Source organism: Calypte anna, chromosome 7 (assembly GCF_003957555.1).
Source record: "Calypte anna isolate BGI_N300 chromosome 7, bCalAnn1_v1.p, whole genome shotgun sequence".
Taxonomy (NCBI): domain Eukaryota; kingdom Metazoa; phylum Chordata; class Aves; order Apodiformes; family Trochilidae; genus Calypte; species Calypte anna.
The window spans coordinates 27,322,220-27,348,543 of record NC_044253.1 but is presented as its reverse complement, the minus strand read 5'-3'; the positions used below and the strand labels follow the sequence as shown (position 1 = coordinate 27,348,543).

Sequence of the window (26,324 nt, the reverse complement as noted above, 5' to 3'; positions counted from 1 at the left end):
GCAGATTCTTACTTTTATTGGGCACGTCTGCATATGTGCACAAGTTAAGGACTGTCTGCTTGGTGGGCAAAATCAAATGTTTTTTGGTGAAGAAACTACACATGAAAACCCAAGCAAAAGCAAGGTGCTACTGTAGGTAATGCAAAGCCCCCTCATGAGAAAATCAGAGCTAGCAACCAGAGACTGATCAGCAGGGTTCCCTCCAGATGATAAAACACATTTTCCTCAGGTGAGCCATGGTGTCACCTAGAGAATACAAAATCCTTAAAAATGGTGCAAGCAATTCAGTCATCTTTTCCTGCCTGAAATAGGAATACATAGGATGGACTGAAAAATCCTGAGTAATCAATTTAAGATCTCAGATGAGCATAACTGGCAAAGAGGAGAATCTCACCCTATTGACTGATCTGGAGCCGACCTGGATGAAATTCAGCTTCATCCAAAATGTAGAGGGGAAATAATGAAACCTGTCCCCAGAGACACAGAGCTGAAGACAGAAACAGGAATTTTCCTACTAAATTTCTCAGCCTTTCCATAGTTCTCATTTCAGCCTAGTCCATTCTTCTTCCATTCCCCCTTGTAAATCTGGCTGGATTCCTGACTTGTATTATCATTATGCAGAATGCCTGGCACTTGGCAGAACCCTTTACCTGCAGATAACAATCTTCATCTCCTCTTTCCCCAAACCTTTTTAGGAGCAAAAAAGGGAACAGTAAAAAAATCATTTTGGATTTGTCAATCAAAATTTCAGCCTTCAACACACTGCATTGGCCTACATGTTCGGATGGACCAATAACACTCTGAAAAATGAGTACCTGGTAGGGACAAAGAGCTAGGAGGTGACAATTCCTCAACACTCAATGTGGCATTGCCCTTGAAATGAGAAAACCCTTCTGTACCTTGCAGGGTCTCCGTGACCTACTTCGCTCCAGATGTATAACTGGAATGAACAAGAATCCTCTCCTCTTAACACACCACAGAGTTAAGTTTCTTGTATATTCAACATACTCCTACAGGCAGGACCAAAGCACAGAACAATTTTCACAAGCAGAGACTCAAAGAGACCAATGCACCAGCTCCTGCGTCGCTCAGAAAATCATTATGGATTTTATTCCAGCTCTGTTCGGGCTCAGGGGGACAGTTTATGTCAATCTTTTCTTCTTTTTTTCAAAAGTATTGTAGGTTAAACTTCAGGCCTAACAACCTTGACAGCATCCCTTTTCATTTTTTAGACGAGCCATTGAGTAGCATTACGACAAATTATGGGACCTGATGATATGTAACAAGAACAGCTTGTCCAGTCAAAGGCTGTGGAAGAAATAAAAAGCCTGAAAGAAATATTTCTGGCAAAAAAAGAGGAAACTTTTTCCTCTTTGTTAGTACAAGGAATTGCAGATGGTGAAATACTTCAATTAGCCATGAAGTATGGCTCCTTGTACAACCACTGTGTTCATTTAAGACACCAAGCAGAAGACACATAGTGCAACAAACCCTTCTTTTGCTCAGGGAACTGTACAGTTAGCAGGGGAAAAATGTTTGTTAGAAGTTGTGTTTACAGACTATTCTCTACACTTCATTGCTAGCATTTTTCGTTAAGGAAATACCCTGTATGAAATCAACTTTTCTATTGGAGTCCACCCTCCTCTGTCTTTATCAGCTGAAAGCAATAATCTGTGATGTCACTTGTCTGGTGAAAAAGCTGCTGGAATATTTTGCAGGTGGAAAAGCAGCAGAGTTCATTAATAATAGATAATTTATTATTAAGTTAATTAATAATTATGTTCAAATAATTTTAAAGTGTTATCAGTGTTGTTAAGTGTTGGCCTGAAAGGAAAAAAACCCCTATGAACTATTTTGATACTTTTAGTACTAAAAGTGGCAGATAATTATCAATATTGGTAAGAAAAAAGCAGCACTCCAATCCCCTCCATAGCTGTTTTTTCATGTCAGAAGAGCTCTGAAGTTATCCTGTACTCTTTATAGTTTGTAAGAAACCATAGTACTGCACTCAAAGCCTTTGGCATGTCTGCAGAAGCAGATCCTGATGTAGACTTGCTCTTTGGAGCCACAGCTCACACTCATGCCTCTAGAAAACTGTGGAACTCAGTAATTACAAAGCTCATTCTTCTCCCAAAAGTATCCATCTCTAGAGTTAAAACATCTCCTCCCATATCTGTCCAAATGTTAAGATGCCTTGATGACCAATATAACTTTCCAGGTGAGCATCTGCTCTACCAGTCCACTGCTAGACATTTTTTTTAAGGATAACATCTATCAAAATTCAAGTCTTCTCTTCCATACTAAAAAACCTCCCCATCACTTTAGCACATCCTCTTCCTCCATGGGACATCAGCAGTCTGTTACCAAAGTTTACCTTCTCACTCCACATCAAGGAAGGTTATCAATAAGCAATGGTGACCTAATTATTCATGAGTTTTGCCTGGGCAAACTGGTATCTTAATGTATACAGAGACTCTGTGAGAAAAAGAATATAGTTCACAAATCACTGGAAATTAATCTGTTTTCCCATTCCCTTTGTAACCACTATAAATCCTCACACCAGGTTCTTTAAATAATCTGATGAGTATTAATTTACTTTCTACCTTATTATTAAATACATTAAGTAGATATTAATCAATGATTTATTACAATTAGTTTAGTTCTAATGTAATTAAACACCAAGGCCTCTTAAATATTCTGTGAAACTCAAGTGCATTGTGCCTAGCAAGTGGGGATTTTCTGAAAACAATTCTTCAGTAGCCCTTAGTGACATTTTAAAGATCTTGACTGGGGTCTATCTACCCTTGATGAGCACATAGCTTTAGGATGAAAATGTATTTGTTACTTACAGCATTTCAGTGAAATCTCTCATTTCAGGCTCCAACTACAAAAATATTGTGTATTTAAACTCACTTGAATTCTCACAGCATTGTTTCTAAAAAGCAGATTCAAGATGTTGTCTTCAATCTCCATGATTACATCTACTGTTTTACATATGGTTCTACAGGTGCCTATTTAATAAGTCAGTATCTAATTAACTTTATAGTTGTAGTGAAACCCCAAGAGCACAGACAAACAGGAGGTGTGAGAAAAGGTACTTCTGAGCTGAGCTACACTGTACAGAAAACTTTCCAGCAACCCCTTCTTCCAAAAAAATTCAGAAGGACAGAGATGGAGTCAAAGAGACTATGGTAAGGAGAACAGTAGTGGAAACAGAAGTAATGGAAATTGCCAAAAAAGCAAAGTTTTGTAGATTTTCCTGCAGTATGCTGACTAGTTTGGATTGGAAGGGACCTTCAAAGATCATCTCATTCCATGCCCCTGCCATGTGCAGGGACACTTTCCACTAGACCAGGATGCTCCAAGCCCCATCCAGTCTGGATGAGCTCCAAGGAAAAAAAATGTCAGTGCTCAATTAACACTATTGACTGTCAGACACTTCCAGACACTACAGAAATATTTTTTAAAAATTAGTAACAAGCAGAAAGACATGCATTAGTCACTGGGAAATACTGTATGATTTCCTTCACTATATCTACCTGCCCAAGCTCAGATTGCTGCAACAATCATGTGATAAACAGCATGTCTCACCATAAAATTTGATTTTCTTTTTTTTTTAATTAAAAAGAAGTTATTTGTAACTGACCATTCACAGCCCACTGACTGGCAGCCATCCAAACAAAAAGCATGTGTGTGACAATGATGGTATTAAGCCAAATGTAATAGGATTGCTTCCAATTTTAAGGTTAAGCAAATCACCAACTGTAGTTTTATGTACAAATGTGTTGTTAAGGCATTCAAGTTCTCTAGAAATGGATCACTTTGGTGTTTTGTTTACTACTAGAAACTATTACCTTGTCTGAAAAGCATGAGCATTTATGATCATCACAGACCAGTTCCAATCACTAACAACTTTCTAATGATTTATATTTTTTTGCCTTGAAATACTACCTTGCATAGCAATTGCACACAGCCACTGAAGTCCCAAAAGAAGGAGCCAGGGAACAGAGAAGCTAGAGGAAGCTGATTTGAGGGAGCTGCCAATTCCTTGTCAAATGAGGCAGTCAGAAATACTCCAGGCTGGCTTTGTAATCCATCACCACAAACTGCAGAGCTTTACACAGACGTATTCAAAGTATGGGGGAAAGAGGTGCAAAGGAAGGCAAAGTCAAGTCAATGCCACATCAGCTTGAAAACCCCAAGGAAGATGATGTTTGTGTCTGGTAGTAGAAGATGACAACTACCAAAAAATACTCTTCACAGAGGACTGGACACCAGAGCCTACCAGGTGAGAACCATATTCTCTCAAATGTATTTCTTAAAACACATTCAGATCTATTTCCTACATATCAGCATCCCATTCAAACAGGAAAGTTGCCAGGGTAAGCCTGAGCTTCACAGGAGTTCATGTCACTGCATACACCATGCTGCTACATATGTTATGAGATGCTAGCAAGGCATCTTCTGCTACTAAGGAATCTGTTCTGTCATTGTCTCTTCCCAGCCTGCAGATAAATAACGCTTCAAAACCCTTTAAAAATAAAGGAAAAGCAGCTTCTCCCACAAGCAGAGCTGGCAGCAGGCTCAAACACCTGAGTCTCCCACTCTAAGAAAGGCAACAAAGCCAAAGATACAGAATTTCTCCTCCTTAAAACTTTACCTTCCGAAGAACTTTACCCCCTTGATGAACAAAAAATATAGAATATTAAGAGCTGACCACAGGATTCCTCGAGGTTGGGTCAAAATGTCCCCAGGCAAGAAGCACCAAAGACCCCCAGACTGAGGGACTCATCTCTCAGAGTGAGCAGCAGAAGGCTGAGGAGCACACAGCAATCCTGGCTGCCAGTACAGGGACCAAACACACACAGGTCAGCAAATATACAGATTTGAGAAGGTTCACTTCCAAAGAAGGAAAAAAAAAAAAAAAAAAAAGATTCTCATTGCTTTTGCAGGCTGCCTAGAAGTAGTAAAACATTACAACAAAATAAAACACATAAATCACTCCTAACTAGGACACGGAATTTCAGAGAATATCTGAACCCAAAACCATTGGAAGAAAGCCCAACAGCTCTGTTTCAAAGAGCAAAAACCCACAAAAACTTTTTTTTTTTCCCTCTTCATTCTCATTCGACATCTAAACAAGAAGCGAGAACTGTTCTTAAAGAATAGAATAAATAAAAAATTATTAAAGTAATTTTTTAAGTGTTTGGACTGGCCAGAATGAGTTTTAGGGCATCCTTCAAATCCAATTTAGAGGGAAGCAGTAGAAGTCGGGTAAGGTACAAAAGAAGAAGGGTTTTGCTTACAAGTTTAAGGAGCAGCTAAGCTTTATTTCAGATTTCCCCTGTTTAAGCAACTCTGTACATTCTGTTGGACCTCAGAAGGAAGCAGTCCCATAGGGAGACATTCAGTGGCAAAAACACCTTCAGAAAAGGCTGGGAGCCTCCCAAGGCTTTTTGCAGGGCTGCTTTATTATTTCAGCCAGCAGTTGGCAGGTAGAGCAGAATCACAGACTCACTACTGGAGTATTTTCACTGCATCTTTTCACTGCCAGTCACAGCATATTCCAAGCAGGGGAAACATAAGCTCTTCATTTGACATACAGGTAATATGACTTTATACTTCAGCCTATTATAAAGTCCTCGTCTCATCTCTCCCAACTACGTGTGTCCAAAAATTAGATGATGTAGGATATAGTAATTTAAGAAACAAGAGTGGTAGCACCGAACAATCAGTGCTGCTTGTGATTAGATATTTTCTTATGCAGTGCTTCAGGTTTGATATGCAAACCTTTAATGATCTTCTCATTTTAGAAGGACTACGAATTAAGGAAGATGTGATATTTTTACAGGCAAGAAATTAACAGAAGCCTTCTCAGCCTCTGAGACAAGAGAATCTAAACTAAGGACCCAGCTACTGACCCTTTGCTGCTTTTAAAGCATGCAGATTTAAACTCATTAGGAGATGAAAACAGCACTCGCTCTGCTTGGTAATGTCATCTTCCTACCACTTGCAGCTAAACCGAATGCTCCCTGGAACAGGTGCCAAAAAAGATGTTCTCACAGCCTGAAGGTTAAACTGGATTAATTTAGAAAACCTAGAAATTGATATGCTGTAACTTAACGTGTGCTCAACGTGTGTGCTCAGCAGCGGCTGAAAATGAAATATCTTAAATATTATCAAACGTTACATCATTAAATATAAATTAGATGGAAACAGGGGAAAGCTAAAAATTGACTAGGAGTTCAGCTACTCTAAATGGCTAATATGTCCATTTTTCACCTGAAGCCCTCTCCAATACAGTCTTGCCATTAAGCAAAAACCTAAAGAAAGGTAATCAATTCCAACTAAAAAGCACTTCTCTTGGAATGACTGCACTTCAAACCCCAGGCTGACTGCCAGCCCCCCCAGACAACAGCTATCAATGTTTCTGACTAGCACAGGAGCACGAGGGGCCATGCATAATTGACTAGAAGATGGGCTAAAACTGTGCCCAATCAGTGTGTGATCAAAAACGCGTGGAATATTCAGCGCTACTTGATTACACGGAGCCACGTCCTTTCCCTCTCCTCATGAAATCTCTTCAAGGTCCAGAGTACTGTAATAAGATCATTACTGTCAAGCGGTACGAATCGCAGGCAATGAGTCTTGGGATAGGAAGTCATACTTCACAAGCTCCTCTGGTCTCCTTTTTTTTTTTTTTTTTCCCCTCTCTCCCTCTTTTTTATTTTTTTGTATTTTACCGTGTGTTGAGGCAGCAAGGCGATGAGGTGACAGATAATGATCACATCACTGTGTGGCAACTAGAAAGGCACTTTTAAGAAAGAGCACAGAGAAATCAGCTTAAGAGAAACTCAAACATTTTTTGGGGGCTTTTTTTTTTTTCCCCTCAAAAATTAAATAGAATTAAACTGTGCGGTATTCTCCTTTCATGAATTGTGATTTAATGTCATTGAATTTAATCACTTGATAGATTTTCATATTATTCCAAAGCCTATTACCTCACAGACAAATGGCCAATTTTCTCCATCTCGTGCTCACAAAAGAAACCTTTATTAACTCTTTTTTTTTTGAGGGGGGGGAAGTGGTGGAAAATTTCAATTATGAGGCCTGTTGAAGTTTTCTTTTTACCTGCTCCTTTCATAGAGCTGCACATTACATAAAATGCATAATATTTGTAACAAGTAGCTTAACTCTGTAAAGAGAAAGGTGAAGCAGGATGAAAACAGGAGATGAAAGGCCAGAGAGTAAAACAAGCATGCAGCAAGCTCACCACTGAAATCTCATGCCTAGAATGTGTATATGCAGTAGAAAACAAAACAAAAAAAAAAAGATGGAAAGATACCCAGTATTTGTTCACTGCAATTGACAGCTAATTTAAGGCAACTATTTGATTAAAACTTGACATAACAACAGAGGTTTCAAATGACTGGCTAGTCAGGAGCTGGAAATAAAGAGCTCTACAGCACTGCTATAGGGTTGTCTTGTAAATGCCTGACATCAATACCACAGAGCATCAAAACTGGAGTTGCTCCAGTGGCATTTTTTACATTGAGAAGGCTGCTATGATCAGACAAGAGCTTAAGGGCAAGGAAATGTCAACCTAGGTAAGAACATCTGCCTACGAACATAGCACTTACATCTCTGGAAGATTAAACCCCGTACCACAGTTCTCTCCACCTGGCATTTCAGTATAAAAACCCTTGGAGATTTCTCCTCAGGGCAAGGTGAGGATGATGTCCAGCTCCACACTTCACAGCACGTCATGCTGCATTAACACAGACTCTCATGGGCTCTATCACCAAGCAGGAACTCAAGGTTCACAGCACTGGTCAACACACAGGTTGCTGATTCTCTGACTTGTGGTCTGGTCCAGGAAAGGCTGAAACATCAAGCCCAGTTCACCCTGACCTACCCTTTGACCCTTTGAAGATTACCACATTAAAATCCATTATCACACAGAAATGGGAAACAATGCTTAAACCCACCAATGCATCAATCTCAGCATTAACAGGTAAGTTTGGAAGAACCAAAATCACAAAGGGAAAATGAGAGAAGAATCATTTCTTCAAGGAGAACAAGTTTAAATTCATCAGGCATTTTGCACTTCACCCACTTAAAGAAAAATTCCTGGGAGAAATATATGCATATTCAACAACCCATTTAGTAAAATTATTCATATGCAAGGCCACATTCCTCTGTTTTAATTTGTACCTGCTTTACAAAAAATGTCATAAACATTTTAACAAAGAACTGCAGTGGAGAGCGTGAAAATATTTCTTGATCTATAGATTGTTATTACATCCTAAAGTCTAAGAAAGATGCAAAAAACTCCCAAAACGTGAAGAGTCTATCTCTGTGCTGTTCAACTAGCAAGTCACCTTAACAGTTCCACTCAAATTGGTTCTTAGCCCTAAGAATGCATTGAGCAGCAGCATATATTTATTCTTCAGGGCTTAAAATGTAGGGTTCTGCAATGAAAACCACAGCTAACTTATTTCCAGATTCTGCTGTCTGTATTTTTTATAGTAATACCAAGAGCATGGTTTATAACCCTAGGGTAGATCAGACCTATTGAGACATTGCCCCTTGAATTCCAGGTTTGAGCTACACCTGGCAAACCTCTCCAATCAAACCACTGTCATTAATCTCATGTTACATGTTACGAATAAAAAAAAGCCTGTAATCAACTGCCATCCCACCAACCTTCCCCTCAAACATCAATTTAATACAGGCAGTAGAGAAGCAGAGCATACACACAGCCCCCACAGGCTGGGGCTGTTTTCAGCAGCAGCTGGTGGTAAATGCCTACAAAAAGTAGAACAGCAACAGAAAGAGCAACATAAACCCTGCTATACCTTCCAGAACAGCCTGTGGTTTGTGGACTTCCTGAGAGACCTTGTAATCTTTATTTTAAGAGACCTTCCTGGATTTTTTCTTCACATTTGTCTAACCTAGTGGTTCTGTTTCAGCTGCTTAAGGTCTTCTGAAGGCTCCCTCTTCAAAGGCAGCTTCTTCTCAATGCACCTCTGTAGCTCAGTCACAATAAGCTGATGAGTCCAATCACACAGAAAGCTGAGGACAGGGCATCCTTCAGACACCAAGACTCCCTCCTAAACCAAAAGAGCCCATTCATTTAAACTGTGATATCCTGACTCAATAATTCAGTTATGTGGTGAACAGGAGAACTAAGTTATACTTAACACAATGACCTTAGTTTAGTCTTTTTGTTTGCTATAGCTTTATAATACCTAATAATCTCTTTTTATTTTAGGTATAGAGATTCATAATGAGATTACATGGTTTTACACTTTGAAAAAAAATGGCTAGAATTTTTAAAATTAGACACTGTTGCTTAAGTAACAAACCAGAACTAGCTTCTCCAGCAGAATTACCTAACAAGGACTTTATGCTGTCTTGTAAACATCACCTTGTGATCAGGAACTTTTTTTCATAATCAAGGTTGCTGTCTCAGGCTGACAGCATAGTTCTAAGGACACTAATGACCTAAAGCCAATAAAACACTAATGTGTCACTTGTTTTTATTCAGTTATAGAGCTGCTTCAAACTTCTTCCTTTTCCAGAAAATGAGGTCAGATCACAGTGCAGCACTTGTACTGAGGACACACAGCATACCCTTCTGCAGTCACAATGCAGCACACAACGTACTGTGAGACCAATTGTCAGAGAATTTTAGGAAAAAAAAAAAAAGTTATCTTTATACATCCAGATGTGCCAGTGTGTACAACAACCAATTTGGCCTGGGACTCATCCTTTCCAGAATCCCCCTTCCTGCTGACCACCACACCACGACACTTTTCCTTTCAACCAGGTAGGCGGAATCTGCAGCCTCTTCCAGCCCTCAGCTAACAGCGGTTTTAAAGGGAAGAAGGAATCTTTCAAGTTGTTTAGCCTGCAATGAAGTGGGTTAAAACAATAGATGAGCTTCACCTCCCTTGTCTTTCTCTCCTCAGCATCAACATAAATGTCTTTCAGCAGGAAACCTTTCATGTCACAGAGGCTGTGACGACTGTGGCTGAAGGTTTCCCAACAAGTGACCTTTGTGCCTTGGTTGAAAGCAAATCTCTGAAGATTCGGTCGAGATTTTATTAATTTCTGCCCTCCTGCTTCTTAGGTGTACAGCAATCGGCCAGTACTGTATCTCCTGAGAAGCAGGGAATGAAGTTACTGATGATCAGTAGAATTACAACCAGAGTGTTTTGACACTGAATAGGTGATAACCTCCAAGACACCTGCAGTATGCTTACATCAAAAGAAGCATTTGGCATTACAGGCAACATGGTCACATACAGTTGATTATTTTTTTGAAAGTTTTTGTGCAGACAAAAAAATGCAGCTAGGTATTTTGCTCATTCTTTGTTTCTACTGCCAATTAAGATTGGTTTTTAAGAAACTTTTACCTACAGAGAAGCTGGAGCAGAGAATAGCTGGATCAGGACAGGCTTACAACTCTTCAGTGATGATGCACAAAACAAGGATGCATACATACACTTATCAAACCACAGTCATAAAATCTTACTAAAACCAAGCTTGTTAAACTCTAGATCGATGATTAGCAAAGCAGAACTAGATTTTTTTGTGTGTGCAGTATGCAAGTCAGCAACGTGCTATTTGTTGAAATTTCTGAAATGATTACTGCACAGGAGGGCTACAGAAACCACACTGTGACATTGTGTCAGAAGTGACTGTGACAACAAATTGAACATGAACAGAATTCAGCAGTAACCCTAAGTGAATTACAAAACTATTAAAAAGCCCAAACCAATGATCAGCTTCCTAGCTATCTGCTTATAATGCAAACCCTTCCATTTCCAAATAAACATTTCTTTTCTTCAACATTGCAGTCAAAATGCCACTTCTGTATCAATCTCACCTTAAACACTGCAGACCTTTCTTTAAAACTATGGAACACTCACTTTGTAAAACTTCAGGCACACAAGAGACCAGAAATAGAAACAAAACCACATATGATTACGGTGTCCAACACAAGATGCATAGAAATACTGCATGACAGGATGGAAACACACACTTCTGAATGTTACAGGTCTGTATTTTCTTTTTTAATTTATATATATATATATATAGAGAGAGAGAGAGAGAGGGAAAAACGGTCACTAAGATATGTCTTGTAGTTTTTGTAACTGGGATGCTGTTCCTGCCACAATACAAGTGGTGGCTGAACACAATAGCATGAGTCAGTGGGTGCTACTTGCAAAGCAGTAGCATAAAGTCTGGAGACCCATCAGTATGGAAAACCAGTTGTTCCTGAATTATTTCCATGCCCAATTTTTTTTGCAGTTATAATTAACTGATTTATCCTCAGTGCAGCCTGTGTCCACAGGTAGGGTGCTGGGATGATGGGCTTTGCAGTTGGCAAGAGGCTAAATGGATGAGCAGCTTTCAAACGAGTTAAATCAGCTCTGGTAAGTCCAAACATGGGCCACAGGAATATCTGGAGTGAAATGATGGCAACCATTCCCTAATGCCACACAGCACTATGGCTTGTTTTCTTTTTCACATGTTTGTCCAACTCACAGTCCCAAATATCTGCATTCTTACTGAAATACAAAACACCCAAGAATGCTTCTGTATCTACTCCTACTCCACAGCAGGTTGTAATTATCGATAGTTGATTTATAGGGACTAGGCAAAAGAAAATAACTAGCATGACAGGACTGACTACCTGGACTATCTCTTGTGAAGGTCCTGTATGGGCAGTATCTATCTGCCTGTATAACCACAACTCTATATTTAATGATGCTGTAACAGACAGGAAAGGGCTTTTACTTTTAAGAACTTTTGGTGGCAGTTCAGTTTTGTGCATTAGTTGAAGCAACATAATCCATACAAGGACCTTCACATTTAATAGATTTGATTCCAAAGGGTAGAAACTATTTAATAGGTGAACAATTTTGCCCTTGCTGCAGCTGCAGGTCAGGGTGTTACATTTCACATCTTTATTGCAGAAAAAAGAGAGTGACAATGGTGTGACTTTTTGTGCTGGAAAAGGTACTGGAACATGCTGTCATCTGGCAGTGTCAGAAGGTTTCTTCCAGGTTTCTTCACAGGGACAACACTTGAGGGAGCAGACTAAGGAAAGCTCAGGGTTAGAAATTGCAGGTAAAATGCACAGTTTTTGCCAAGCATTATGCACTGCACACTCAGTTAACATCTGTATTGCTTCCAATTTACACAAAATACCAGTTTTTCAGGTGTTACACAGATTCCAGAGGATAATCATAAGAACTGTATTTCTGTATTATCATTTTGGTTTTGGGATGGCTGAAAGGTGCCAAGAAGCCTGGGGAATAAACCAGCACCTCCCTTCGTTTTTTGCATCTCATCCCATCCTCTCAGACTCAAGTGCCCTTGCAGCTCAGAAACCAGATCAAAGCAGCAAAATCTTTGCTTATTGCTAGAACCACAAATGAGAAGTCTGACTAAACCTTGGCTTTCCATCCACAGAAAACAAATTAACATATTTTCATTTCAAACTAAACTATAGCTCATCATCAATTCTCCCTGAGATTTGGAACAGAAGAACTTCAGTGTTACAAAACATGTTTGTGAAGAACACAAGTTTTTTTATACACTTTTTTGTTCATCCCAGGAAAATAGAAAACGCAATCTCTTAGTAAAATGGGACTCATCCTTAGCTACAGAAAACACACATCTAGAGTTTGAGGCTAGACTGCATGGAGCAGAGCAACACAGGGGAAAGCTATTAATTGCACAGCAGACAGAGAAGAAATAACTTTGTGTAAAGAAAACAGTTCTAAAAAGAAACAACATGAAAGGTCCTTCATTGTCCTTCAGAAGTTCTTTAGAAACCAGTGATGAAGAACATGGAACATGGACTGGCAGAGAAAACACAGAATTTGCAAAGTCTACAGAGTCACAAAGCAGATTTATTGCTCTATCACCAGCTCCTGTTTCTCAGGCCACCTCTGCATGAGTGGGAAAACAGAGCTGTGCTTGTTTTGTCTGTGCTGGGAGAGAGAAGCCAAATGACAGCTCTCTGCTTCCAGCTGCCTTGCATCCCCCTGACCAGAAGAGCAGACTCTACCATCCACCTGGACATGGCTGGAGTAGCCCAACAGCAGCTACCAACATTGGTCCTGTTGGACAGAGCTCTTAAGTCAATGCAAGACTTAACAGGGTGAGGATGATCTGGACTTGACACTGAAAAACTTGGGCTTTCTATAGCCCCTAACATCTCAGAGATGGATTGAGGTCAGGAAGGTTCATACTGGCACAGCCATGAAGTTTTAAAGCTGTTTAACAAGAGTAAGAAAAACAAACACTGGGAAGGGCCTTTCTGTGAAGAGTACCTCCAAGAAAGCTTTTTAATTCTACTTGTTTTCAAGCTGAAAACTTCCTATTATCACTAGGTGTTCCATTAACTGCAGCAGCACAAGGGTACCAAAAGAGACAGGGCTCTGAGAAGTGATTCCTCTTTGAAACATGGCACTGTGTAATCCTGCTCTGAGCAAGTTTAGACAGCATGGTGGGAAAAACACTGCTGGTTGCTGGCACCTTGCCTAATGTAAGCATTCCTGCTGTTACCCTCAAAAACTGAAAATTTTTTTCAGTGACAAGTTCTGTGCCGTGAACTCGAAACCTTCTCTCTGGGTTTCCTTGCTCTGGAAAAATGACACAAGAATGAAATTTTCCAAAACAGGAATAAAAATTTCATTTTCCTCCAGCTGCAGCACAGTCACTTTAGTATTTCTGTTGCTGTGACCACTGTCTCAGAAAACCAGTAGATAGATCAATTAAGTAGAGAAAGAATCAATCCCAGACAGAACTGTGCAACATGCAGATAGTGTGGAGAAAGAAAAATCAGCAGGGCATAAAAGAGATGAGCATCAGTCCTTGGAATTAGTGAATCACCCTGGGCTCACTAGTGTCCATCATCGTGATATCTGAACGCTTGGGCAGAGGTCAATGATCAAAGCAGGCATGTTCAAGGAGAAAAAAAGACCACAAAGTGCAGTAAAAATGCTGGAGTTTGCTGCAGACCAGATTTAAACCTCACTGAACACCTCATGAAGGAACCCAGAATATCTGTTTGAAATCGGACACTTGAAACGTGAAGGCACCACAAAATCCAGAATTACCAAATAACTTCACTCTGATCCATTGTAACTGTCTGTGATTAGCTACTGCAGGAGGATCATCCTTTTCAGAGAGCTCAGGATTTCCAAAAGGCAGGAAAAGTTATGGTTCTCCCATGATTATCATCACAGCCTTCTGTAGCCCTTTTTCAGTAAGTCCCGTGCTGTATATCAAACACTTCATAAAAGTGGCCAAGGCAAAGCATGCACCTCTCAGAACATGCATTTCTCTTTCTTTTACTGCTTAATTAGGATTTGTGATCTTCAAAATGGAGGTCTTTGTAGGTTTAAATCTATACTTACAGTAAATGTGGAGGGAGAAAAAAATCAAAAAGGAAATCTTTAAGATTATTAGACAGATTTGTAGCAAGTGCTGGAGAACAAGCAAATAAGCCTTTTCCTGAGGAAAGGCTGAACTACTGAACTGAAAACTGCTTTGAATTGCAAGTCTGATGTAAAAATGCTACATACATTCAACTACTTGGAGAAAAACCTCTGCGAGTCCAAAGCATCTCAGACACACACTCTGCTGGCTTGTGACAGGGTTGTCCCAGGACTGGAGTTATTCCTATTGGTCAGTATCACAGCAAGCTCAGAGGGATGAACACTACCTGTCTGGTCATCTACAAAGCACCAAATGTAACTTCTGGTTTGCACCAACACAACTACCAGAAAATACAGACAAAGGATGCCAAGGGGCCATGTGTCAGGATTTGGAAAAAGCAACCCCCAGCCTTTCCTGGTCTTGCTAGAAAGTACTTACTGGGAATCTGCAATCACTATGACTTTTTCTGAGATGCCCTTCTTCTAAAGGACAGGAACTCTACCATGCTTCATTACTTACTCCTTTGGCTTCTGCTGACAGATGAGGCTGATTGTCCTATCTGTCAGCCATCTCCTCCCAGTCCTGCCAAGGAATGAAGGGCCAGCAAGATCAGTTGTCTGCTAAGGATGCCCAGAATTCCTCTGTGCAGAAAGCTGCAATTCTTCTAGTGACCAATTGGTATTTTTCACTGGGTTGTGCTTTACAAGAAATGTTATAAAAATAATTTCATGAGCACTGTGGTCCATCCAAGCCAGACAACTGTGAGCCCCAGGCCAGAAATGAGTGCCCATGGCAGAAGGCATGTAAGAAGAGGCAGGTGATAGGTTCATGTAAGGTACAGAGATGGAGACAGCAGGTGTCAGCGCTCACTGCTGCTTTCAATGCTCCCTGTGTATTTCTGCCTGCCAGCCAGTTCTCATCCTTCTGGAAGCAGATTTATCCAATTTACAAGGAAGGGGAGAGTTTTGCAAAGCTATAGAAACTGACAGTGCAGACAAGGAGAAGAGCAAAGGGAAACAGAGATGGATGTGGGAGGTTGTACTCCGTGCTCCAGCCAGAACTTGGGACACATTTTTGGGATGAGAGGCACCACAACCGCAAATCCCCCATCTCTTTCTGCAGGTCAGAAGTCCATGTCTGCAGACCAGGACCACACACGCACTGGCTCCAGTGACTTGTGAAAATAATCTCCCCAGGAGAAAGAAAACATACACTTATTAACTACTCAGAAAGAGATTTTCAAAGGCTTGATATCCAGCTGGTCTTGATTCATATTGACTTCAACAAATTAGTCTTGGACTATTGGATGGTGAGCGCTCTGAAAAAATCCCCTCTATAACTTGCCATTGAGGTATGAAAACAAGTGGTGTAAAAGGGATTGTTAGGAAAAAAAAGATGACAAATTAAAAATGAAAGGTTAAAATAAAATTTGGCTTCAGGCCATAAACTAGGGGGAAACTAACAGTAAAGATAGTTAAATGACTGGAAAGAGAACGCAACAGGAGCTATTATGAAAAAAAGCTAAAAGCTTTAAAAAAAAAAGGATTTGTATAGATAGCTGGGGAAATAAATTCTGTATGTGACAGAAGTGCAATTGAGAAATTAAATAAATGGAAAATAAGGATGCCTAAATAGTAGTTACCATGCCCCTTCTCAGTTGTATACTATTATCACATCTATTTTTAATGTCTCTTCAGCTGTCTGCAATTGTCATTCTTTTTTTCAGAACTTGTTCCAATGCTCTTTGATACTGAATTAGCTGTTTTTTACTCTCCAATGCTCACAACCACATCCTTTTCTTACTCAACACTCCCCTTTTCCAATCATGTTTTTCCATTGTCTCTGTTTTTCATCTCTCCTTGTATGTTGACTCCCCAGTTTCTGAGCTTGCCAACTTGTTCATCTTTTTTTCTGGAGCTCTTTTGGTTGAATCCTAGCATGTTTCTTTTCTTCTTTTCTAAAGATACAAGTATGTTTTATATCATATCTGGCTACTGTACACATTGTTACCCCTTCAGAAAGGCATTGAACAGCTATAGCAGTGTTCATGTTGGAAATCAGAAGCTAAACTAAGGGAAAAAATAAGTTCTTTTTGGCTTTTGCTTTCTGATTCTTAAAAAAGAACCCAAACATTTAAACTCTCCCCTTTTCCTTTTTATCATCAACTTAATCTTTGCATGAGAAGCTGAATATTCAAACAATAACAGGCATCAGAAGCATTTGTGATTCTAGATCTCAGGAAATGTGTAAGAGATAACACAAGATTTAATAATACTGAAAAAATACCTAAGTTCTACAATAATGTATGGGCAACTTTTTTTTTTTTAAACCTTTTAGCAAGTATGCCTGTACTTTTATATTACCCTTATGGATAACGATTCCCCATATTAAGTTGGGAGACTTCATTATTTATAAAAAAAAAACCAGTTCCAAACTATATATCAGACAGTCAAGTTCACCACTGTGTGAGGCCTCAGACCATTTGTCTTCATCATTAAAAGAACAGTCTTTAAATTCTCTCCTTTAGTACAATTCTCTTTACCTTCTGTATACAAAGCCAATGGTGTAGCTGAGTTGTACTTAACAATGCTCTTTGGAACAGTATTTTCAAAATTTAGACTTCCATCACACAGTGAGCTTACCTTCAGCTGTGCCTGAGATCCCATCAGCTTTGAAATTGCTCGTGCTTTTCTTCCTGCGGTGTTTCTTTCTGTTGGCATGAGGTGAAGGAGGTGGATCAAGCTTGGGGCTTGTTGTACTGGATATACTTGGACTTGAACACACAGAATCTCCTAATCCAGTATCTGCAGGATGGGGGTGGGAAGAAGAAAAATTAAAAATACTGCATAATTTAAATGAATGATTGCTACAGCCCAAGATAGAACCCCTTGCTGTCTATTAGCAGCTGACTTCTCAAGCTCATTGACTTCCAAAGGCTACAAGAGAGCTTCTTAACAATATCCACTTTTCTTTTTTTTTTTTTTTTTTTTTCAAAAAAGTGCAGAAAAGCAACTTGTCTTTAGTTCTGATTCAAGTCTGATTAAATCAACAGGACTCTGCACCAATTTCAGAAGCAGGCCAGCTGGAACGCACAAAAAACAATGGGAAATCACTTTATTACTTTTAGTTGCTGGTTCTTACAAAGATCTTACTGATCCTCAAATTAACTAATGTCACGCTAGGATACCTTAATACATAATAGGATAGAGATACCCCAACATCCTCTGAACAATCTCTGCTCTCATTAATATTGAGAAAGACAGAGATAAAAGGTGGTGATGGCAATAAAGGTGGGGAAATAAGGTAACTATTGTGTGCCTTGTACAATTAATATTGTGTGATAAAGGGTCACTTACTACCTGCTCCCAATTAAAAAAAAATAGTAAAAAAAAAGTCCGATGTTTAGTGTGGGCAGTTTTGCCACTGTATTGGCTGTGGTGGGACAACATGCAACAATGTTAAGAACTAGTGACAGAGTAATTTTCTACCCTCTCCCAGCAATTAGTTCACTCAACCAAACCAAAATTAACACCCCTCTCTCATAAGAGAAGAACTACAGTCTATTCCCTGGTCCATGTCATGGCTGAGGACAGACAAATGCCTTCTTTTTGAGCAGTGCTTCTCTTTTTCAGTGAAAAAACATCTAACAGTGGAATTTAAGAGAAGTTTAGGTAATGAGGATGTACATGAAGTTTCACTCTTCATTTGAGTCTTTTGACATAGCAAATAATCAAGGAACCTTAATTCACTACTTTTCTCCAAGGTTAGTAAGATGATTTTAGTTTAATTTCAGTTGATCTTTTGGTTACCATTAGTACATTTCTATTTTGTTGGGCTGGCTTTGGTTTTAATGAAAAATTTAATGTAACATCCTACATTTTATTTCAAGTGCTTGTTATAGTGAAAAGTGAAGCTGTTTTCAACAGCCTTGGTTAGGTACCCTGTTGCACTTAAGATGAATAAATACTTTAGAAAAGCATTAAGGCAAGACTATGGAAGAAGTAGCTTCTGATTTTTTGAGTAGTTAAATCCCAAGCAACTGCCTATTTGACAAAGAAACACGTAAAGTTTACTTAGTAATTACCTGGATGCAAGTCGCCTACTGCTAGTCCTAAATATTTATGTCCACTTTGAGATTTAAAAAGGTTTCCAACACTGGGTACTTAAAAAGAAGGAAAAAACCACACAAAACCCCCTCCTGTAATGGCATGATAATAGCCATGAAGGAAGAGGCCTGGCTGTGCTGGCCACAGAGCAGCAAAAATGCATCTTGTTGATATTCATATGCTTGTGAAAATTCAGAAAATTCATCAATGCTGATACCTAACAATTTCTGAAAATGCTTAACTTCTTTCCCTTCAGAAAATATGAGGTGTGTGGCACACAGGCAGGCCCCACTCACAGCTTTCACTTTAAAAAAAATTTCTCCCCATTTTACTCAAGGGGAGAAAAAAAGTCCAGGAAAAACCAGCTCTGCCACCCTCTCCTCTCAAAAAGCTCTTTCCCACATATCAGTGATGCTGAGGCACGTGTTGAAGTGCTTTGGTTGCCAAGGCAGTTGTAAAAGGCAAGTGTCTGGCACTGCCTGGAACTCCATCATTAACCACAACGCCCTGAGCCCTAAAACAACGAAGAAACCACACCCTGAGGCAACACCTCAGAATGGATTTTTCAGTAGGATCCTTGTTAGAAATTGTTAAGGTAGATCTTCAGGCTCACCGTGGCTCAGTCTAATGCCTAGGTTATAAATCGCACCAACAAAACCTGCTCATGAGGGCTGAAAAATGAGGAACATGCAGTTTGGCCACACACGTCAGAGAGCTGAAGAATTAACCTCCTATGGTAAGCCCGCACAATTGCAGCCCTTTCCAGGTAATAGCCTCCTGTCCTTGGGTCAAGCAGCTCTGAAGTCAAGAGCCCAAAGCTTTCCCTCCCCCTCAACCAGCAAAGAAACGTGAGTTGCTTGTAAACGGGTGCCAAGTTGATATTGTTGGTGTATTAATGCCCTGTATTCCAGGTTTCAGAGACCACCCTTTGAAGATGGAAGTTATTTAACATTCTCCCGGTTTAAAATATGAGCAATCAGAAGACACTAGGCTTACACGCTGTGCTTTCCCATTTCCCACTACTTCTCTTGCCTGACAAGGTATTCTTCAAATTGAAAAGAGGGCTCCTGAAAGCCTGGCTTCGGAAAACTGTAAATGAGTTCAGGCTTCAGCCCGGTGAATGCAATTTCATACTCCTGACTGAATACAAATAATGCATTTTATTTTGTATCAATTACCACGCCTGAGAACAGACGACCACTGCCGGCACTATTAAATAATATATATAAAAAAAAGAAAAAAAAAAAGGCAGGGAAAAAGGCACGCCAAATTAAAAAAGCAAGCGCCTCATTACTCCACATCTAAACCAGCTTTGACAGAGGCACTGGAACTCATAAGACGCGTTTGACTGGGTTGGGATGGGCTGTTTTCCAGCCATCCTGCATGTTCAATGTCAGCCATTAGTTCTTCCCAATCGGGCATCAATGTTCAATGCACACCCGAAAAAATATATAATACTAGTAATAATAATAACAATCTGCAGCTTCTCTGAGCTTCAATACTTGAAGTATGAGTCAAAGAAGCAGTTTCACTTTTCACTCGGGAAGATGACAAGCATGACTAGAGGGGGAATAAAATAACATTCAGCTCGCATAAATATCAAGCGGGCTGCTTGAGACTGATGGGCCAGGAATGTATTCTTAGCCATCACTCTGGCAGACAGGCCCAAGGACACTCATAACTTATTTTACAATCATTTAGTTTCAGCTCAAGTGGAAAACGTGACAACTTATCTCTGCTGACAAGATGCCATATCGAACCTTACAATTAACTCTCCCATGATTATCTGCCCAGCCCATCATTAGCTTTGCAGTTTTGATGGACTGTACAGGCAGCTTTCCTTGATGATGGTCATCATTTGCAGGGTGTATATCTATATTATACAACATTAAGGACAAAATTCTCCCCTTGCCATGTAGCTGGGGTTGTCCTGACCGGCACATCCTCGATTCTGGAACTGCTGGATCACATTTCTAAGTCACATGTAGCAACACACTGCTGAAAAGTGACTTCTCCACAGAGGAGCTCACTGTACCTATGCCACAGCCTACACCCTGCTGCCTGCAGCCTATGGAAGGGAGCTAGAGATGCCCAGGCCCTAACTCAGTAAACATCAGCTTTTCTCCCTTCCCTCTCTCCCCAGAGCAATTTTAAGTCCCCTGAGCTGAAAGTGAGAGCTGACACGTTTACCTCTATAAGCTCAAGACATTAGCATGTCAAGGAGATAAGGGGGATGGCATGAGCTTCACATGCATGTTTGGTGACTTTCTGTACCAACAAGAAAACATCTTTCTCATTGAAAGGTGAGTTTCTGGCTTTGCAGCATTGTGAACTAATCCCAGGTTTACACCAGGAGATAGGAGAGATTCTACACAAACTGGTATGAGAAAGCACAGGTGGTCAATCCAGAAATGAAGTAAAATGATACATTCAGAATTTATTGAGGATGGGTTTAAGTCTATGCAAGTTACTTGAGGCCATTTTACAATATACAGTAGCTCACTCTATGCCTGGAGCAGCAAGTGGCACTTGGCAACCAAACCCCTTAAGCTATCAAGATATACAAGATTAAAAAACCCGACCCCTCTGTTATTTGTGCTAAGATCTTTTTCTCTATAGCTGCATGACACAAGGGTTAAGGCAAAGATTCTGCTTATTCAAGTCTGCCTCTTGTTTGCTAGAAATTACAGAATTGAAAAAAAAAAGCCATTGCAGCTTTTATACCATTGACTGAGTCCCAGTCTGGCCTCTGTCCTGGATACATTTTGTAGTTAAGGTCATAAGAGAAACTCCTTTTGATTACAACAAATTCTGGCAGGAGAAAGAAGAGGCAGAAGGCAAGAAGTATGTTGTCTACAACTGTAGCCTAGAATTATGAGATGGAACATAAAATGAAAAAAAGAAACCAACCAGTCCTTCTCACAAGTCTTGAGGGCTGTGCTGTTGCACTGTCCTTTATTTGCCATTTGAAACACTTACATTTGAAATCCTCTCTCAGTATGATAAGACATTTGTAAAAGGCAGCACGCCGCACAAATTCCACATCTTATCTCTTTATAGCTTTAGTATTTGTTAAGCTGCATGTGCTCCACAAACAGATCTCAAAGACACCTCCATTTACGCCCTCAAAGGCATCACAAGAGTCCTCCTGGATTTGAAAAGGGTAAGAAATCCAGTTCAAACCCAGCCTGTGCTTCCTTGGTGCCCCTCGCACAGTGCAACTGACTTGCACCCCAAACTCCCAGGGATCTGCTCAGAAGGCATCTGAGATTTGGACTGAAGCCATTTCTCCTTCACTGCCTGCAGTAGAGATGCAGCAGACACCAGCATAGGACCCAAGGAAGTGAGAACAATGAGGGACAAAAAGATGGACAATTCGAGTGCCCCAAACCAGGGTAAAAGAGGTGGGGGTGCAAAAAACACGAGGAAAAGAGGCAACATGCAAGGTATGGGAATAGCCGAAATAATAGCACAAAAATTGAAATACAAAAGTCTGAGAGTGGAGCTTCATCTTTATCCCACGGTTCCTTTTCTCTCTCATACATATACAACCCGCTCTCCTCTGTAACCATCTGCAGCGGAAACAAGGATGTTCTGACCTCTTCTATCTCTGTCTTTTGATTTATTTCGTATTTTTGTCAAATCACCTATTTACAAAAACTTGAAACAAACTCAACAGGTGATGCTATTCTCCACAGACCAAAGTTGAGCTTGATCTGGTTTACATTTTTCTTGCATCTTCTTGTTAAAATTTTCCAACAGGCTTTCAAAGTGAAATTAGACCTTTTTGTCAAGCCCAGCTCCCCAATGCGGTCTTATTCTCAAGTGGCTGGAGATTGATTAATTTGGGTTTTTGATTGTTGAAGTGACAAGAAGCCAGACGTTACAAAAGCAGGACTGGTGAATGGGATCAATTAAAGAGCAGAAGCAGCAACACAATTAATAGCACCAGGTTGAAGGGGAAAAGAAAGCGCTGATGACGAAAACAACAGCAACAGCTCTGACTGCAGCAGGAATCTTTGCTAAGACCCAAGGAAGGCTGAATCCAAAGAGGGTGTTTCAGAACTCTTACTATGCCATTAGTGTTGAAATGAAATAAGGCAAAGATGTCGGTAGCTGGTAGACTGAATAATAAAAAAATAGCTGGACACTTTCATCTTCTACACATGTGTTTTAAATAGAGGCGAAAAAAGCAATCCTTTTATTTAAACAGGGGAAGCAATAGACTAAAACCATCTGTAGTTGTATTTCAGACCCATTTCCCCAAGCTGAGATTTTTCTGGCTGTGAAATCCAATGCTCTACAGCTTCCCTTTACAGCTATTACCATAAATGTTCTATCAAGTTCTTTATATTCCTTCTCTGCCTCAAACCGAAGTTAAAGGGATGCTGCAATTGCACAATGACTGCAGAAGGCTGGAGTCAGGCAGAGAGGAACAGGACCAGCATTAAAATCCTGTCAAAACCGCAGCTTGGCAGAAGTCTGCAGATGATAATAATCAATCCTGAGTGAGGAAGAAGGGGTGGCATAGGATTACAGCCTACAGAAAACAAAAAGACAAATATTTTTCAAGTACACAGAGCTCATACCTTTGCTAGGAACTGGGCACATCTGGTCATCGTTTAGCTGAATCCAGCTTGGACACAAGCTATTGAGGGCTTAAATTAACCTGCTGCACTGAACGAAATTAAAAGGAAGCTCTGAGCAGAACTGGGGGACGGAGATGAAAGAGCCTCAGGAGTATTCTCTTTCCACGGCATCTACCATTTTTCCAGCCTTGTGCCTAGAGCCTGTAAATCACAAAGCTATCCTGTCATGTACAGAAAGCCTCACTGAATGCCCAAGTTACTGCCTCCTTCCCTCTAACAGCAATTTCAATTAAATAAGAAAACCAAAGCTTCCTTCTTGACAAAAAAAGATCCCCTTGCTTTCAGAGGGTCTGGCTTTTGATACATGGTAGCATGTCTCAAGTAAGGCAGACCTGAAGGCATGAGTGGCGTGACGGGATCGTTTCCACTCCGCAGCCTAATAAGCCACTTTGTGACAAGCAAGGGACATCATCCACAGGCATGGAAGAGAAAGTCGGTCTCCTGGCACAGCTATCGAAAGGACTGACTTCAATGATTTTGGGGATAGTTAAGACCCTTGTTATGATCTCCCTTTTCAAAAGGAAAGACAAAGTTACCTCCAGGTCGTTTCCTACTAACGTGCAGTTTCTGGCCATTGTAAACGAAGCATGAAAGCAAAAATGCAACACAGTGCTAAAAAAGCCCAACAACCCCCCCACAAAAATACTTTGTTCACGACATTTGCCTTCTAAGGTGCAACATATTACAGTGCTGGCAAAACACCATACTGCTCCCTAGAAATTGAAGTACTGCTAGCAAGAAAAGAAGCAACCATGTTCTGCTGCAACTTCCCTTTCAAAACCACTTTATGAAGTGAGCTCCTTGTGTCATAGGAGAATTTACCATCTGACACAAGCAGAGTAAATGTCTATCCCTAAGTGACTCTCCTGGGTTGCCAGTGACAGACTGTATATAAAGACTGTATATAAATATAAATATATAAAACTGTATTTCAGAGGACCTACAAGCTTGAGAATTTGGACAGAGTACTCAGAACATGGACAGATGCTAATCTCTCCTCTGCACAACATGCCTAAACCTGGTTTAGGTCAGGGGCAGAGATACTACAAACTACTCTCTGAGTTAACACCATCTGCTGATTTATCTTATTCTCCATTACACCGATGCATCTTCGCATTTGCCTCCATTTTACTGCATGCTGAGTGTGCCCCGTGGAAGGATTAAGCATGACAATTTGTTTGAATACATAAGGACAACAAATTAGGAAGAGATTTAAGTCTGAGATTTTGTAGGATGCCACTACATCCAAAACCAAACTTCATGACTCCCACTGAACAGTCTGGATGTATACAGGATGTCTCTAATTCTTTTGGCACTAAGTTTTCAGATCTGGAGAGAAGATGTGATTCTTACACGGTTGTCACTCTGAATTGCTACAAACTGAGTCCATGATGCTTCAGAAATTGCTTCTTCTGCCCTTTCACTGTGTACGAAATGGAGAGGTGAGGGATACTACAAAGGGCAGGTGGTTATGGGGATTCCAGGTGACCAGTTCTTAGCCACTCAGGGAGAAGGATGATGATGGTCCTTGTGAAGACACATTACACAGCTCTGGGATGGTTTCAGGGCAGCACCTCCTTGCTCAATCCCACTTTTGAAGGAAGGAAGATAACCAGATACACCTCAAAAATAGCTACCAACTGTTTTTGTGATTCGCAGAAAAATAAACACTGGGAGCACTACTACTCCATCATGATCAAATACATACAAGACTACATGACAAAAGGTAATCTATATCCCTGGTCAAAATGATAAGCATAAATTCACCTTAATTACAGAGAGGGTCAGAGCTCCACCCTGACCTAACAATTGTCTTCTATTTGCAAAAACCCCTTGTTTAACATTATTTTTCTTTTAGGTCTCAAGAAATTTGGAAAATAATGAATTAATGCAATGCCTTACTGAATAATTTCCTTCCAAAATATTTACCTTGTATTTCAAGATAGGTAAAATAAGACAGAAAGAAAGAAGTGACTCTCTTCAAAGAAATGCTCAGAGCCAGAAAGAGCTGTGTCTCTTGTCTCTACTCTTGTACTTTCTGTGCAACTTGTGGATAACTTTAAGCATCAAACCCACTCACTGGTAATTGAGAAGAGGTTAAGAAACTCTGTCAGTCCATAAGACTTGAGTGACAAACCCTAACACCAGTGTTTTGGAAAAAATCTAGACTTTCCCAATTAACATTTTTCAATTAAAGCTGAATAAGTTCTGTATACCAAATAGGCAATTAATAGGCTAAGGCTTTCCTGGTAACGTCCGTCAAGAGCATCCATGTCAGAATGAAAAAGAAATAATGGAATCAACACCAAGGATACTCTTAATATAAGGCAAAATAAAACATCGTCCTATGGCAGAAACCTATAGCTAAAAGCAAGGCTCTTAACATAAAGCTGTCTTTGCTGCCTTTTTCTGGGTATCAGATGACATAACTGTCACTGACCTTTTTATTTTTAAATTTAATCAAGCACTTTGAGTTCCTTCCAGCTCTTCTGAGGGTTTCAATAACCCAAGCCAGGGCCCTTCTTTTCCTCTCAGAAAATCCATGCATCAGAAAAGCCACTCGCCTAGAGGGACCTGTAAACTGGATACTGCTCATCGACCTGGGCTGTGGGTGGCACACACCATGGCTGAATTAAGGGATGAGATCAAGTGTAACAAATGAAGAAGGGCTCAGAGACTTGAAAGAATATGCTCCTCCACCTGTGGGAAGGCCAGGCCTCTGCTACAGCTGCCACCCAACAATCGGCAGGTTGTGAAGGAGTTGTGGATCAGGTTTAACACAGAGGCTTCTTTCACCCCTTGAACTGTATATGCTGTGAAGAGGCTTTGAAGTGTTGGATTCCATAGGTAACTTATACACAACACTCCTATATCCCACACTCTGTGATCTGGACTAGAAAGAAACCAAGGCTGCAAACAGCCATGCTTGATGAGACAACTGCTCTCATGTTAATTGGAACAGAGACTTCATTAAGCTGGAGAAGAAACACAAGCATCCTGTGCTTTTCTTGCACGTGCTTTGTGCAAAGCCTGACAAAACAAAGCAGGGTGCATCCAGACCCACATTAAACAAGCAATCTAATGATTACACAAACATCTATTTGAA

General features: G+C 40.2%; 1 protein-coding gene across 5 annotated transcripts in view; it reads right to left on the bottom strand.

Moving 5' to 3' along the window:
- AGAP1 (ArfGAP with GTPase domain, ankyrin repeat and PH domain 1) overlaps window positions 1–26,324 on the bottom strand; it is a 352,299-nt gene that overhangs the window by 77,653 nt on the left and 248,322 nt on the right. For all 5 annotated transcript variants that reach the window (XM_030453884.1, XM_030453885.1, XM_030453886.1 and 2 more), the window contains one exon: window positions 17,106–17,267. In XM_030453884.1, coding sequence (XP_030309744.1) covers window positions 17,106–17,267 — 162 coding nt within the window. The remainder of the gene's footprint in view (window positions 1–17,105; window positions 17,268–26,324) is intronic.